This window comes from Phocoena sinus, chromosome 1, assembly GCF_008692025.1.
Source record: "Phocoena sinus isolate mPhoSin1 chromosome 1, mPhoSin1.pri, whole genome shotgun sequence".
NCBI classification, from domain to species: Eukaryota; Metazoa; Chordata; class Mammalia; order Artiodactyla; family Phocoenidae; genus Phocoena; species Phocoena sinus.
In genome coordinates, this window is record NC_045763.1 from 58530295 (window position 1) to 58547059 (window position 16765).

General features: G+C 40.5%; 1 protein-coding gene across 4 annotated transcripts in view; it reads left to right on the forward strand.

The window, feature by feature from the left end:
• The window catches only part of IL12RB2 (interleukin 12 receptor subunit beta 2), an 80678-nt gene that overhangs the window by 51398 nt on the left and 12515 nt on the right, over positions 1-16765 (forward strand). For all 4 annotated transcript variants that reach the window (XM_032652646.1, XM_032652655.1, XM_032652673.1 and 1 more), the window contains 3 exons: positions 8745-8945; positions 14174-14272; positions 14363-14521. In XM_032652646.1, coding sequence (XP_032508537.1) covers positions 8745-8945; positions 14174-14272; positions 14363-14521 — 459 coding nt within the window. The remainder of the gene's footprint in view (positions 1-8744; positions 8946-14173; positions 14273-14362; positions 14522-16765) is intronic.

A 16765-nucleotide genomic window follows, 5' to 3' on the forward strand; every position in this document is an offset into this window, starting at 1 on the left:
CAATAAGAGAAAAAAAGTAAATGAAAGGAATAAAGTATTCTAAAATATTTATCAAGAATCTTATAGAACGTACTACTCTGATGCAGGATGTCAACAGTGGGGGAGGTGATGTGTGTATGGGGGCAGCGGTGTGTGGAAAATCTCTGTGCCTCCCACTCAATTTTGCCATGAACTTAAAACAGCTTTAAAAAATAAAGTCTATTAAAAAAGAAATGAGGAGAAAAGAATATGAGTGCAGAATGATCAAGCAGGTGTTGCTCCCAAAAATACAAAGATAGATCAGTATCAGAAAAATGCATCATTGTAACTCATTACTTTAATACTGAAAGAGAAAAAAAAGGATATGTTCTTAACAGATGTAGAAAAGTATTCAGTAAAACAAAGTTTTTAGTAAATAAATAGTTTTTTTTGTTGTTGGTGGTGGGTTTTTTTTGCGGTACGCGGGCCTCTCACTGCTGTGGCCTCTCCCGTTGTGGAGCACAGGCTCCGGACGTGCAGGCTCAGCAGCCATGGCTCACAGGCCTAGCCGTTCCGCGGCATGTGGGATTTTCCCGGACCGGGGCACAAACCCATGTCCCCTGCATCGGCAGGCAGACTCTCAACCACTTCGCCACCAGGGAAGCCCAAATAAATTGTATTTTATAAAAATAAAATCTATTTGAAAGCTATGAATAAAAGAAAACTTTTTAGCTTTGCTAAGACTTTCTACCAAAAACATGCAGCAAGCATCATTGTAATTAAGATATGTAGGAACATTCTCTGTAAAATTACAATATAAAAGCAAAAAAAAAAAGCATAAGATTTAATTCAAAGATTGAAGAGAGAAGATATTTGAAGTGTACAGCTAATAAGATTATTACATGGAAATTTTAACAAGGGCAATAGACAAATTATTAGAACTAATTAGAGAGTTTAGCAGGTCTGCCAGAATAAGAATAACATACACAAATTAATACTGGAGAAAGCAGTAGAAAATAAGATGCCATTTAAATTGCAAACTAATAGTATAAAGTGTCTAGTAATTAACCTAAAAAAGAATGCATTAAACTTTAAGGACGAATTTTTGAAATTCCATTAAAAGATATAAAAGGAGACCTAAATAATTTCAAATAGACAGCATATTTATAAATGGGACAATTTAATGTTGTTTAAATTGAGCTATAAATTTAATATAATTCCAATAAAAGTACCAGCTGAAATTTTTGAGGACTCTGATAAACTGATTCTAAAAGCTATATGGAAGGATAAAGTTTCTTGAATACCCAAGACCACTTTGAAAAAAGAAGAGCAAAATGAGGAGGGACTTTAACCACCAGAGAGTCAGGTGTCACAGAGCCTTGTAATGTAACCAGTGTGTTCTGGTGAAGAAGCTGACCTAGACACAAACCCATGAATGTGTGGAACTTGGTGTGGGACAGGGATGAAACCACATTTGGAAAAATGGACTCACTGTGTGGAAAAAAATAATAAAGTTTATTCCCTTAAAAAAAAATACGCTTTACCTAGATTTGGATTAAAAACCTAAATGTGAAAGGTAAAACCAAAAGCCAATGGGTGGAAATGTAGTTTAGTATCTTTGTGACCCCAGAATGAAAGGATTTCATAAACAAGACTCAAAATACACAAACTGTGGATAAATTTACCCACATCAAAGTATGTTTGTGCAACAAACACATCATAAAGTTTTCAGAGATTGAAAGACTGGAGTGAGATATATTTGGTGTTGAAAACTAACAAGTGATTAATATCTAGAATATAAAAGCTATTTCTGCAAGTCAGGAAGAAGACAGGAAACACAACAGAAAAAATGAGTGAAGTATGAGAAGGGGAAAGTCACACAGCTAGTAATATGGGAAGAGAAGCTCAGCCTCATAAGAAATCAGAAAATGAAAATAAAACCACAATTAAATACCACCTCACATGTACCAGATTGGCAAAATGAGAAAGTCAGAAAATACCAAGTGCTGGTGGGGAAATGAGAACTTCTTATGCTTTTCTTGTTGGAGTGTCAACTGACTATTTTAGAGATCACCCTGGCTGTATTTAGTGAAATAGGTGAATTTAGTCTATAATCAAGAAATTCTGTGCATTTAGAGAGAGAGAGAGAGAGTCAGTTTTTTTTTAATTGGAGTATAAAATAAATGCAGAGGAAATAGGCAAACTACCTGAAAAAGAATTCAGAGTAATGATAGTAAAGATGATCCAAAATCTTGGAAATAAAATAGAGAAAATACAAGAAACATTTAACGAGGACCTAGAAGAACTAAAGAGCAAACGAACAGTAATGAACAACACAATAACTGAAATTAAAAATACTCTAGAAGGAATCAATAGCAGAATAACTGAAGCAGAAGAACGAATAAGTGAGCTGGAAGATAGAATGGTGGAAATAACTGCCACAGAGCAGAATAAAGAAAAAAGAATGAAAAGAATTGAGGACAGTCTCAGAGACCTCTGGGACAATACTAGGCACACCAATATTCGAATTATAGGCATCCCAGAAGACAAAGAAAAAAAGAAAGGGTCTGAGAAAATATTTGAAGAGAGTATAGTTGAAAACTTCCCCAACATGGGAAAGGAAATAGTTCATCAAGTCCAGGAAGCGCAGAGAGTCCCATACAGGATAAACCCAGGGAGAAACATGCCAAGACACATAGTCAAACTAACAAAAATTAAAGACAAAGAAAAAATATTAAAAGCAGCAAGGGAAAAGCAACAAATAACATAAAAGGGAATCCCCATAAGGTTAACAGCTGATCTTTCAACAGAAGTTCTACAGGCCAGAAGAGAGTGGCAAAATATGTTTAAAGTGATGAAAGGGAAAAACCTACAACCAAGATTACTCTACCCCACAAGGATGTCATTCAGATTCGACAGAGAAATCAAAAGCTTCACAGACAAGCAAAAGTTAAGAGAATTCAGCACCACCAAACCAACTTTACAACAAATGCTAAAGGAACTTCTCTAGGCAGGAAACACAAGAGAAAGAAAAGACTTGTAAAAACAAACCCAAAACAAGAAAATGGTAATAGTAAAATACATATCAATAGTTACCTTAAGTGTAAATGGATTAAATGCCTCAAACAAAAGACACAGACTGGCTGAATGGATACAAAACCCATATATGTGCTGTCTACAAGAGACCCACTTCAGACCTAGGGACACATACAGACTGAAAGTGAGGGGATGGAAAAAGATATTCCATGCAAATGGAAATCAAAAGAAAGCTGGAGTAGCAATACTCATATCAGACAAAATAGACTTTAAAATAAAGACAATTACAAGAGACAAGGAAGGACAATATATAATGATCAACGGATCAATCCAAGACAAAGATATAATAATTGTAAATATCTATGCATCCAACATAGGAGCACCTCAATACATAAGGCAAATGCTAACAGCCATAAAAGGGGAAATCAACAGTAACACAATCATAGTAGGAGACTTTAACACCCCACTTACACCAATGGACAGATCATTCAAACAGAAATAAATAAGGAAACACAAGCTTTAAATGACACATTATACCAGATGGACTTAGTTGATATTTATAGGACATTCCACCCAAAAACAACAGAATACACTTTCTTCTCAAGTGCACACAGAACATTCTCCAGGATAGATCACATCATGTGTCACAAATCAAACCTTGGTAAATTTAAGAAAATTGAAATCGTATCAAGCATCTTTTCTGACCACAACGCTATGAGACTAGATATCAATTACAGGAATAAAAACTTTTAAAATGCACACATATGGAGGCTAAACAATACGCTACTAAACAGCCAAGAGATCACTGAAGAAATCAAAGAGGAAATCAAAAAATACTGAGAAACAAGTGACAATGAAAACACGACGACCCAAAACCTATGGAATGCAGCAAAAGCAGATCTACGAGGGAAGTTTATAGCAGTACAATCTTATCTCAAGAAACAAGAGGGGCTTCCCTGGTGGCGCAGTGGTTGAGAGTCCGCCTGCTGATGCAGGGGACACGGGTTCGTGCCCCGGTGCGGGAGGATCCCACATGCCGCGGAGCGGCTGGGCCCGTGAGCCATGGTCGCTGAGCATGCGCGTCCAGAGCCTGTTCTCTGCAACGGGAGAGGCCACAGCAGTGAGAGGCCCGCGTACCACAAAAAAAAAAAAAAAAAAAGAAACAAGAAAAATCTCAAATAAACAACCTAACCTTATACCTAAAGCAATTAGAGAAAGAAGAAGAAGAAAAACAACAAAAAAACTGAAAGTTAGTAGAAGGAAAGAAATCATAAAGATCAGATCAGAAACAAATGAAAAACAAATGAAGGAAACAGTAGCAAAGATCAAGAAAACTAAAAGCTGGTTCTTTGAGAAGATGAACAAAATTGATAAACCATTAGCCAGACTCATCAAGAGAAAAAGGGAGAAGACTCAAATCGACAGAATTAGAAATGAAAAAGGAGAAGTAACAACTGACACTGAAGAAGTACAAAGGATCATGAACGATTACTACAAACAAGTATATGCCAATAAAATGGACAACCTGGAAGAAATGGACAAATTCTTAGAAAAGCACAACCTTCTGAGACTGAACCAGGAAGAAATAGAAAATATAAACAGACCAGTCACAAGCACTGAAATTGAAACTGTGATTTAAAATCTTCCAACAAACAAAAGCCCAGGACCAGATGGCTTCACAGGCGAATTCTATCAAACATTTAGAGAAGAGCTAACACCTATCCTTCTCAAACTCTTCCAAAATATAGCAGAGGGAGGAACACTCCCCAACTCATTCTACCAGGCCACCATCACCCTGATACCAAAACCAGACAAAGATGTCACAAAAAAAGAAAACTACAGGCCAATATCTCTGATGAGCATAGATGCAAAAATCCTCATCAAAATACTAGCAAACAGAATTCAAGAGCACATTAAAAGGATCATACACCATGACCAAGTGGGGTTTATTCCAGGAATGCAAGAATTCTTCAGTATATACAACAATCAATGTGATATACCATATTAATAAACTGAAGGATAGAAACCATATGATAATCTCAATAGATGCAGAAAAAGGTTTTCACAAAATTCAACACCCATTTATAATAAAACTCTCCAGAAACTGGGCATAGAGGGAACTTACCTCAACGTAATAAAGGCCATATATGACAAACCCACAGCCAACATCATTCTCAATGGTGAAAAACTGAAACCACTTCCACTAAGATCAGGAACAAGACAAGGTTGCCCACTCTCACCACTATTATTCAACATAGTTTTGGAAGTCCTAGCCACAGCAATCAGAGAAGAAAAAGAAATGAAAGGAATCCAAATTGGAAAAGAAGATGTAAAACTGTCACTGTGTGCAGATGACATGATACTATACATAGAGAACCCTAAAGATGCTACCAGAAAACTTCTAGAGCTAATCAATGAATTTGGTAAAGTAGCAGGATACAAAGTTAATGCACAGAAATCTCTTGCATTCTTATACACTAGTGATGAAAAATCTGAAAGAGAAATTAAGGAAACACTTGCATTTACCATTGCAACAAAAAGAATAAAATACCTAGGAATAAACCTACCTAAGGAGACAAAAGACCTGTATGCAGAAAACTATGACACTGATGAAAGAAATTAAAGGTGATAGAAACAGATGGGGAGATAGACCACGTTCTTGGATTGTAAAAATCAACATTGTGCAAATGACTATACTACCCAAAGCAATCTACAGATTCAATGCAATTCCTATCAAACTACCAGTGGTATTTTTCACAGAACTAGAACAAAAAATTTCACAATTTGTATGGAAACACAAAAGACCCCGAATAGCCAAAACAATCTTGAGAAAGAAAAAAGGAGCTGGAGGAATCAGGCTCCTGGACTTCAGACTGTACTACAATGCTACAGTAATTAAGACAGTATGGTACTGGCACAAAAACAGAAATATAGATCAATGGCACAGGATAGAGAGTCCAGAGATAAACCCACACACTTATGGTCACCTTATCTTTGACAAAGGAGGCAAGAATATACAATGGAGAAAAGACAGCCTCTTCAATAAGTGGAACTGGGAAAACTGGACAGCTACATGGAAAAGAATGAAATTAGAACACTCCCTAACACCATACACAAAAATAAACTCAAAATAGATTAAAGACCTAAATGTAAGGCCAGACACTATCCAACCCTTAGAGGAAAACATAGGCAGAACACACTGTGACATAAATCACCTCAAGATCCTTTTTGACCCCCTCCTAGAGTAATGGAAATAAAATAAACAAATGGGGCCTAATGAAACTTAAAAGCTCTTGCACAGCAAAGGAAACCATAAACAAGACGAAAAGACAACCCTCAGAATGGGAGAAAATATTTGCAAACGAAGCAACTGACAAAGGATTAATCCCCAAAATTTACAAGCAGCACATGCAGCTCAATATCAAAACAACAAACAACCCAATCTAAAAATGGGCAGAAGACCTAAATAGACGTTTCTCCAAAGAAGACATACAGATTGCCAACCGACATGTGAAAAGATGCTCAACATCACTAATCATTAGAGAAATGCAAATCAAAACCACAATGAGGTATTACCTCACACCAGTCAGAATGGCCATCATCAAAAAATCTACAAACAATAAATGCTGGAGAGGGTGTAGAGAAAAGGGAACCCTCCTGCACTGTTGGTGAGAATATTAATTGATACAGCCACTTTGGAGAACAGTATGAACGTTCCTTAAAAAACTAAAAATAGAACTATTATATGACCCAGCAATCCCACTACTGGGTATATACCCTGAGAAAACCATAATTCAAAAAGAGTCATGTACTACCGTGTTCATTGCAGCACTATTAACAATAACAAGGACTTGGAAGCAACCTAAGTGTCCATCTACAGATGAATGGATAAAGAAGATGTGGCACATATATACAATGGAATATTACTCAGCCATAAAAAGAAATGAAATTGAGTTATTTGTAGTGAGGTGGATGGACCTAGAGTCTGTCATACAGAGTGAAGTCAGAAAGAGAAAAACAAATACCGTATGCTAACGCACATATATGGAATCTAAAAAAATGGTACTGATGAACCTAGTGGCAGGGCAGGAATAAAGATGCGGATGTAGAGAACAGACTTGAGGACACCGGAGGGGAAGGGGAAGGTGGGACAAAGTGAGAGAATAGCACTGACATCTATACACTACCAAATGTAAAATGGATAGCTAGTGGGAAGCATCTGCGTAGCACAGGGAGATCAGCTCAATGCTAGAGGGGTGGGATAGGGAGGATGGGAGGGAGGCTTAAGAGGGAGGGGATATGAAGATATATGTATACTTATAGCTGATTCACTTTGTTGTACAACAGAAACTAACGCAACATTGTAAAGCAATTATACTCCAATAAAGATATTTAAAAAAATTTTTTAATAAATTGGAGTATAGTTGCTTTACAATATTGTTAGTTTCTGCTGTACAGCAAATTGAATCAGTTATACATATATATATATATATATATATATATGCACTCTTTTTTAGATTTCCTTCCCATTTAGGTCACCACAGAGCACTGAGTAGAGGTCCCTGTGCTATACAGCAGACTCTTTAGTTATCTGTTTTATATATAGTAGTGTACATATGTCAATCCCAATCTCCCAGTTCATCCCACCCACCCCTTCCCTCCTTGATAACCATAAGTTTGTTTTCTAATCTGTGACTCAGTTTTTGCCCTGCAGATAAATTCATCTGAACAATTTTTCTAGATTCCATATATAAATGATATTTGTCTTTCTCTGTCTGACTTACTTCACTCTATATGACAATCTCTAGGTCCATCCACATTGCTGCAAATGGCATTATTTCGTTCCTCTTTATGGCTGAGTAATATTCCGTTGTATTAATATATATGTACCACATCTTCTTTATCTATTCCTCTGTCGATGGACATTTAGGTTGCTTCCATGTCCTGGCTATTGTAAACAGTGCTGCAATGAATATTGGAAGCATTCATCCTTTCAAATCATGGTTTTCTCTGGATATATGCACAGAAGTGGGATTGCTGGGTCATATGGTAGCTCTATTTTTAGTTTTTTAACGAACCTTCATACTGTTCTCCATAGTGGCTTTACCAATTTACATTCCCACCAACAGTGTAGGAGGGTGAGAGAGACACTTTTGCACAGGCACACATGAGGACATGCTAGAGAATGTTCATTGCATCCTTGTTTGTGTTGGCAAAAAGTTGGAAGGAAGCTACTGCTTGTCACTTGGAGACTGGACAAAGACAGGGTTGAGGCAGCAGTCTGAAGGAATGAGCTGGATTTTCATATAGCAGCAGGATGGATGTATCCTGGAAACATAATGTTGAGTGAAATAAAAAGTTAGGAAATGCATTAGATTTACTCCAAACATGTTTCATGAAAATTCAACACACCAGCATAAAGCAACACTAATTCTCAAGGACACATATATATGTAAATAAACATACGGGAGGTGGATTAGAAGGATGCATATTATATTCACTAGAGCAGGTACCTTTGGGGACACAGAAATGGGAAGTGAAATGGAAGGTGAAGGGGAAAATAATTTCATAAATAACACTACATAGGGTCCTGGCACTGATCTGAGAAGCTGGATGAACAAAATCTGTGAACCTGAAGTTCTTTAAAAGAAATCGGTTCTTGCTACAACTTTGCTGGGTTGAGTTGTTGTTTTCTATGTCTTTATCCACTGTGATTTTACTTTTACCCCTCCCCCTCTTTCCCCATAAAGGGTTGCTGGCTCCTCAACAGGTCTCAGCAAACTCAGAGGGCGTGGACAACCTCATGGTGACATGGACACCTCCAGGGAAAGCTGCCACTGCTGTGCAGGAGTATGTGGTGGAATGGAGGGAACTCCATCCGGGGGCCAGCACGCAGCCCCCTCTAGGCTGGTTGTGGAGTCCCCCCTACAACCTGTCTGCTCTGATTTCAGGTACTTCATTATCCACCTTCCTTCTAGAGGGTTTCTAAGTTCACGTTTTTTGAGGAAATTGCAGGTGGGAACCCAGAGTCATGCCTTCAGTTACAGGCAGCTGCATGAGAAGAAGGATAGTGATGACCTAGAGCCCATCAGGATGCACCACTGCAGCCATAGAAGACTCACTGATTAACTAAAAACTCTAGAATTTATGGAAAACTTATGTGCCTGATACAGTGCCGTATGAGATGACTGAATGATGAACCCAACAAACATGGCTGAGAGCTAAGTAGTAGCCAGTCAGTGTGATGGACACCTTGCATTTGGGAGTTCATTTAATTTTGAGAACAGTCATGTGTAGCAAGACTTATTATACCCATTGTACAGATGAGGAAACCAGAAGATCTTTCATTTCCAATTCTGCTACTTACTAGTTGTGTGATAAATCCAGAATTATCTATATGATAATTGGTGTCTCTAGTCCTCAAATTCTGAATCTGTCAGTGGTTAAAATCAAGTGATAGAAAGTGTCTGAAAATGTATTCAAATAATTGGACAGAAGTTAATCAATGCCTTTTCCTTTTTTTTTTTTTACAATTTCATTTTACCCTTGGAGCAAGCACAATCTAAATTTCTGTATCATACAATATGAATTTAAATGAAAAAGAAATCTCACAAATAGTCAACCGTTCAATCCTGAGCATAAACCACATTGGACAATTGGAAAATAAGGTAGCCAAAGGCTCATTTAATCATTTTTATAAATGATTGCTGTGGTGCACATCTTCCTCCCATCAGAGTGTGACACTTGCCCTTTAGCTTTCATCATAGCAATCCCTAAATGGGGCTTGCCATTCCTGACCAGTGAAAAGAATCCTTAACCTCTTCTCTCAGAGGAGCGATCTAGTCCTAGTCACACAGCAGGCAGTTGACATTTGCCAAACAAACATTAAACGGCAAGGTCTCAGGTTTATTTTTTTTCAAGTTCTTAATTCACAAACTCTGAAGTGTCTTACTCTGTTAGCCACAGTCAGCTTCTTATTTTTTAATTTTTTTATTTTTATTTTTGGCTGTGTTGGGTCTTTGTTGCTGCACGCAGGCTTTCTCTAGTTGCGGCGAGCGGGGGCTACTCTTCGTTGCGGTGTGCGGGCTCCTCATTGCGGTGGCTTCTCTTGTTGCGGAGCATGGGCTCTAGGCGTGTGGGCTTCAGTAGTTGCAGCAGTGGGGCTCAGTAGTTGTGACTCGCGAGCTCTAGAGCGCAGGCTCAGTAGTTGTGGCGCACGGGCTTAGTTGCTCCGTGGCATGTGGGATCTTCCCGGACCAGGGCTCGAACCCGTGTCCCCTGCATTGGCAGGCAGATTCTTAACCCCTGCGCCACCAGGGAAGCCCCACAGTCAGCTTCTAAGATTGTTTTGTGTTTAAAGTACTCATAGGCCTCCCTTACTTACCGATGAATACGTTACCAAAAACCTATTAGTGAAATTCTTCTTATTTTAATTTTCCCAAAGAGAAATGGTATTATTTGCATATCAAAGTTAGGTTAGTTAGGGCTTCCCTGGTGACGCAGTGGTTGAGATTCCGCCTGCCGATGCAAGGGAGGCGGATTCAAGACCCGGTCCGCGAGGATCCCGCATGCCGCGGGGCGACTAGGCCCGTGAGCCACAACTACTGAGCCTGCGCGTCTGGAGCCTGTGCTCCGCAATAAGAGAGGCCGCAATAGTGAGAGGCCTGCACACCGCAATGAAGAGTAGCCCCCGCTTGCCACAACTGGAGAAAGCCCTCACACAGAAACGAAGACCCAACACAGCCATAAATAAATAAATAAATAAATCATAAATAAATAAATAAAAAGAGTGCTGCCTGGATAATCCTGTGAACATCAGAGGAAAGTGAGTAAGCCATTAGGGGTCTGGAACTTTTTTTTTTTTTTTTGGTACACGGGCCTCTCACTGTCGTGGCCTCTCCCGTTGCGGAGCACAGGCTCCAGACGCGCAGGCTCAGCGGCCATGGCTCACGGGCACAGCCGCTCCATGGCATGTGGGATCTTCCCGGACCAGGGCACGAACCCATGTTCCCTGCATCGGCAGGCGAACTCTCAACCACTGCGCCACCAGGGAAGCCCGGGTCTGGAACTTTTAATGTGGAAACCACTTAGCCCATAGAAGAGAATTCTGGATTGGGGCAGTGGGGGGTGGTTGATGGCTGTTACTGGCTTCGACGTGTATATAAGAAAGAGTATGTGTCCTTTGTTGTTTTGGAGAGCATAATGAAGGCCCTCTGCATAAAAATTATAAGAAGACAGATGTCAGCTCAATTTTGAGAAAGAACTTTCCTTATACTTGATGGTCTCTAATAGGACAGTTGATTGCCCCTCAAGGCAGTGTGTCCTCTGTCCCTAGAGTTGTTGCAGTAGAACCATTTTTCCTTTAGAGCTGTTGTGCCCGTCAAATCAGATGAAACAGTGGGTAGGAAAGGCATTTACTGAACTCTAAACTGCTATATAATTGTGAAAGCTTATTATAAACTGTATTAGGATTTACCCCTTTGGGATAGTTTGAACTATATAGTCCCTACAGTTCTTTCCTTTTAGAAATTCTATATTCTACACACAATGCATAAAATAGATGACAAGAGAGAATGTTTTTCATACTTAGGAAGCTAAAATGTTTCCTAAGTATGACATATTCATTTGACTAAAATGAATAATACTGGGTAAGATAACTATTAATTCAAGTTGTTCTCCCACTTGAAAACACTTGATCAACTATGAGTCTGTGTTGATGTTATGTTCTGGAAATAAACACTTAAAACTTAACTCATACTTATCATGAATTCAAAGTAACCCTCTCCAATAAGTAAGATGACTCATTGTCATCAGATCCTTACCAGTCTTTTCTCAGCATCTGGCTGGGGCCAAGTTGGGTGTTTTGGAGCAGACTACAATGAAGTCCACCTCCTGGATTATAAGTTGGTGTGGCCTAGGCTAGAAACTGTCAGTCCTGTCTTGTCTTGCTGAAAACAGTTCTGACCTTATAGAGACACTCCTTTTACAAATATGTAGACATCACAGTGTCTAGAAAACCTTCCCTGATGCCTAGCTATTTGGGCCCCTCTTCTGTATGGTCCCATCATACTTCCTCTGCGATTACTCCTCATTGCTGATCATTTAATGTTTGCCTTCTCCCAGACTTAATAGGTGAATTTAGCTTTCTGCAGAAAAACCACCTAAGAGGTGGTTTATAAATGTGAAGACAGAGCCTTTGCCCAAGGGTGCCAGGTATATGTGCATGCCTGGGGGTTTCAAGATATAAGCCTGGAAGTTGGAGCCAGACTGTAGAAAGAAATGAAAATGTTAAGAGTATGGGCTTCGGGCTTCCCTGGTGGCACAGTGGTTAGAGCCTGCCTGCCGATGCAGGGGACACGGGTTCGTGCCCTGGTCCGGGAAGATCCCACATGCCACAGAGCAGCTGGGCCCGTGAGCCATGGCCGCTGAGCCTGAGCGTCCGGAGCCTGTGCTCTGCAATGGGAGAGACCACAGCAGTGAGAGGCCCACGTACCGCAAAAACAAAACAAACAAACAACAACAAAAAAAAGAGTATGGGCTTCATCCACCAGCAGCAAAGGCTAAGGAAGTTTTGAGGTAGGGAGCAGGCAATGATTAGGGGGTGTTCATGTAAGAATTAGCCAGTAAAACAGGAGTTCTTAAGGTCAGAACTGGGGAACAAGCTTGCCAGGGCTCTGCTCTTCATAGAAAGGAAAATGTCAGCTAAGTTATGGAGCCACATTTTCCTCCCTCCTCCCCAAAGGGTAGGCTGTTCATAAGAAGGAACCCACAGCTTCTGATGCAGCAGCTCCCCAAGGCCTCTGCCCTGAACTCACACTTTGCATGGCAAAATGCAACGAAACCATTTGCCTAATGAGCTCATCTGGAACTCCCACATGGCACGGTGGTTGGTGGGTCCCTTCCAGAACTAGCGACAGAGCAGCCAGGCACCAGCCCCTCCCAAATGAAATGATTCCATATTCCGTGTTGCCCTCGGAGCTTCTGGGTCTGAAGGCTACCCACAAAGTATCTTTGGATTACAGGACTAAGCTGATTGCAGCCTCGCTCCATTTCACTCGGTTCACGGATACGAGTTGGAACTCACCCATGGTGTGAGTTTTGATTTCCTCATGGTCCCTTCTGACGGTACTGGTTGCACGTCTGAGCTTCATGTACTACCTACTTGCTGGAATATTTAAGGGACAATGGATTTTTATATAACACACACACTAGTAAATTATTTTGTGATGTAAAATTCTTCTTCCCAAAAACGAAAATGTTAAACCCTAATCAATTGTCAGTGTAGGGGACCAGACCTACCTATGGCAGGGCATTGAACAATATGGGAGAGAGTCCTTACCCTGACCACGTGAGACTACAGTTAGGTACCTAACAGAAATAATCTTTTTCCTTTAAACTTTCATTGGGAGTTTAAAGATATGTCATGGGCAGTATCTATGAGAGGGGACTTTTCTTTACAGGAAGTAGAAATCTGAGATTCATGGAAATAGGGAGTTCGGGAAGGGAAGAGTGACTTGCCAATAAACTTCATGACTGACAGAAAACTGCCAAGTGTGGCACTTTAAAAGCTAGGAAGGAGGGCTTCCCTGGTGGTGCAGTGGTTGAGAGGCCGCCTGCCGATGCAGGGGACACGGGTTCGTGCCCCGGTCCGGGAGGATCCCACATGCTGCGGAGCGTCTGGGCCCGTGAGCCGTGGCCGCTGAGCCTGCGCGTCCGGAGCCTGTGCTCCACAACGGAAGAGGCCACGACAGTGAGAGGCCCGCGTACCGCAAAAAAAAAAAAAAAGCTAGGAAGGAGTATTAACATTCCCAGGTATCTTCCTAATCTTCCAAGCTGTGAAACAACTGAGATCTGAGTGGAACATGGTACGAGGAGGGGGGGAGGGGGGGAAGGGGGGGAACAAGGGGGTAGATTGCACTGAGCACACCTGATTAGTCACGCCTGAATGTGTCATCCCATGCTACCCTGTCAGAGCCTGATAAGCATCTAGGGAATTAGAAGAGCCGTTCCGGTGCTATGTCTGCAAAACACCACCCTTACTTTTCTGTAAACAGCAAATAATTTATTTGTAAAAGTCAAAGTTTTTCCTTGAAGGTGAGTTTTGTTTCAAAAGCTGTCTGTGTGGTTTTCTTTAAATCCTTGTTTCACCCGGAGTAGCGTCTGTCTTTATGTCTTGCAGAAAACATAAAACCCTACATCTGTTATGAAATCCGCGTGCATGCACTTTCAGGGGACCAGGGAGGATGCAACTCCATCCGGGGTAACTCTAAACACAAAGGTGAGTCTTGGGACCTTTTGCCCAATTTTGCTGTAGTTTAATGGTTTGGATTTGGAGGGTGACAAAAGCCTCCTGTGTTCTACTTCACAGCACCACTGAGTGGCCCCCACATTAATGCCATCTCAGAGGAAAAAGGGAGCATTTTAATTTCATGGAATGAAATTCCAGCCCGGGAGCAAATGGGCTGCATCCTCCATTACAGGATATATTGGAAGGAACAGGACTCCAATTCCCAGCCTCAGCTTTGTGGTATGTGTGAGAAACAAAGCCAGCAGGGTCTTTCTTGTTTAGATGTTGGGAAAACACAAGGGTGTGCAAGTGCTAGCACCATACCTGGCACTTAGGAGGTGCTCCATAAATATATGTGAAATTAATTGAATGAAGAAAAATAGACATCTAAACACACACACACACTCACACACACAAAGTTACTGAATATGTGTTACATGCCAAGCAAATTGAAGAAATGAAGTTACTGGACGAGGCTTTCAAGGAGCTTACTCATATGGGGAGATAGCATTTCAAAAAGCAATAAGCGTGCTTTGATACTATTATATAGACCCTTGAGGCTTGCAGGAAATGCATTTGGAGAATCTTCGAATCACCACACTTGCAAATACCATCATAGCATATTATTTTCTCCTTAAATGGATAAAATGCAATTTAAGTAACTCCTTATGACCCATAATTATGCTGTAAGACTAAAGCAATTAAATTCTGGCTGGAGCATTATCTCAAATGATTTCATCACTCGTTCACCGAGCAGTTCCAAGTCACTTGCCAGATTTAATGTTCTAATCTTTGATTTACTCAGTTTTGTTTTGTTTTTCCTGGCTTGAGCTTCCCTTTAGTATTTCATAGGCAGCTGGCTTTCTTTCGGGAGCATTTATCATAAAGAAGCAACCATTTTATTCCTTCGTGAGAACTGTTAGGTCCAAGAAGAATGTAACAAAGCCAGCCTGAGATGTAGGTGTCAGAGGGCTGCCTGCAGAGTGATTTTTACCTGGGAAACCTGAGGAATTGGTCCTCTCTCTTGACCTTAGATCTGCAGTACTGCTTCTCTAAAAGTTATGACTTTTAAAGCTAATTAATTTCTTATTACATAAATAATACTTGTATATAGTAAAAGCATTAAAATAGTTCAAAAAGATATAAAGTGGAAATTATCCCTTCCTCCATACTTAGGCTGTTAGCAGTTCTTTGTGTGTTCGTCCAGAAAAAAACTTAATGCATACATTTGGGATAAACATCTGTATTCTGATCTGCACCTTACTTTTGCCTCTCAATAATGCATACTGAGATCTTTCCACATCAATCCATGTGGACTTTTTAACAGCTTTATAGTATTCCACTGTAGGATCTTACAATAATCAGCTTAATAATCCACCATTGTTAAATACAGCAGATCACTGAACAGAACTGCTCCCCACTGTCAGGGTCAGTTCTGAAATGCACCCCCAAAGGTGATGAATCAATTGATCTCATCATGAGCCATTTGGAATACTTCATATGAAATTTGCTCCCCCCCAATTTTTCATTTTGACAGAATTTAAACCAAGATGCTTATTTACAACAAGATCAACATGGTTAGATGGTTCTTAAATCTGCTCTTATAGATGTTGAAGAAATTACCTACCTTTTTTGCACCAAATCTGATGAATCTAAAGTCTGTGTAAGGGTATTTTAAAATAAGTTTAAAGGGGAGAAGGTGCAGATTCAAAGCCCTGTTTTGTACCAGTTTTAGATGGTTTCCCTCTTAGCACTTACAGATGAACAAAGACCTGTTCCCTATCTTCAGAGAGCTCACAGTGCACCCAGGGAGATGGAAAAGTACACAAAATTGATATGTCAGTGCTGTAATCAAGGACTGACACCTACTATTGCATTGGGCAACCAGAAATCATTGGCAAATCCACAAGTGCCATTTCTAGAGAGTGGTAGAGGGCAGTAGGTTGAGGAGGAGGGAAAAAGAAAGCAGAGAGGCTCCACATCAGCAAAAGGAGGATGGAGTTCCGAGGCGTCTTCTGTCACGGCCCCTAACAGCACAAGCAGGGTGCAGTAGGAACACTTCGCCTGCCTGGGCAGGTGAGCGGGGTAGCCCTGGGGTCGGGCATCTGCATTCCCCAGGTGATTTGGGTACACAGCCACTCCTCTGGAAGTTTGTTGATACTGCCATGTGCACTGCTCTACGGGCACACACATTCTACTTATCACTTGGCTGTTTTTGCCAACATGAGGGCAGAAGCCATGGCAGTTAGTTCACCATTGTCTCCCCCTTACCTATAATACAGCCAAGCACCCAGTAGGTGCTTAATAAAAATAGTATTTTTTGAGTAACAAATGGGTTAATACTGCCGTGGGCTTTGTCAAACCAATGCAGATGTTTAGATAAAAGCTGATTTCCAGGCGCCATGCAGCTGTTTTGCCTGGTACCACTTGACCTTCTTACTGGTGACCTTTCAGATGATTGGCAACCATCGCATCTCCCTAAAC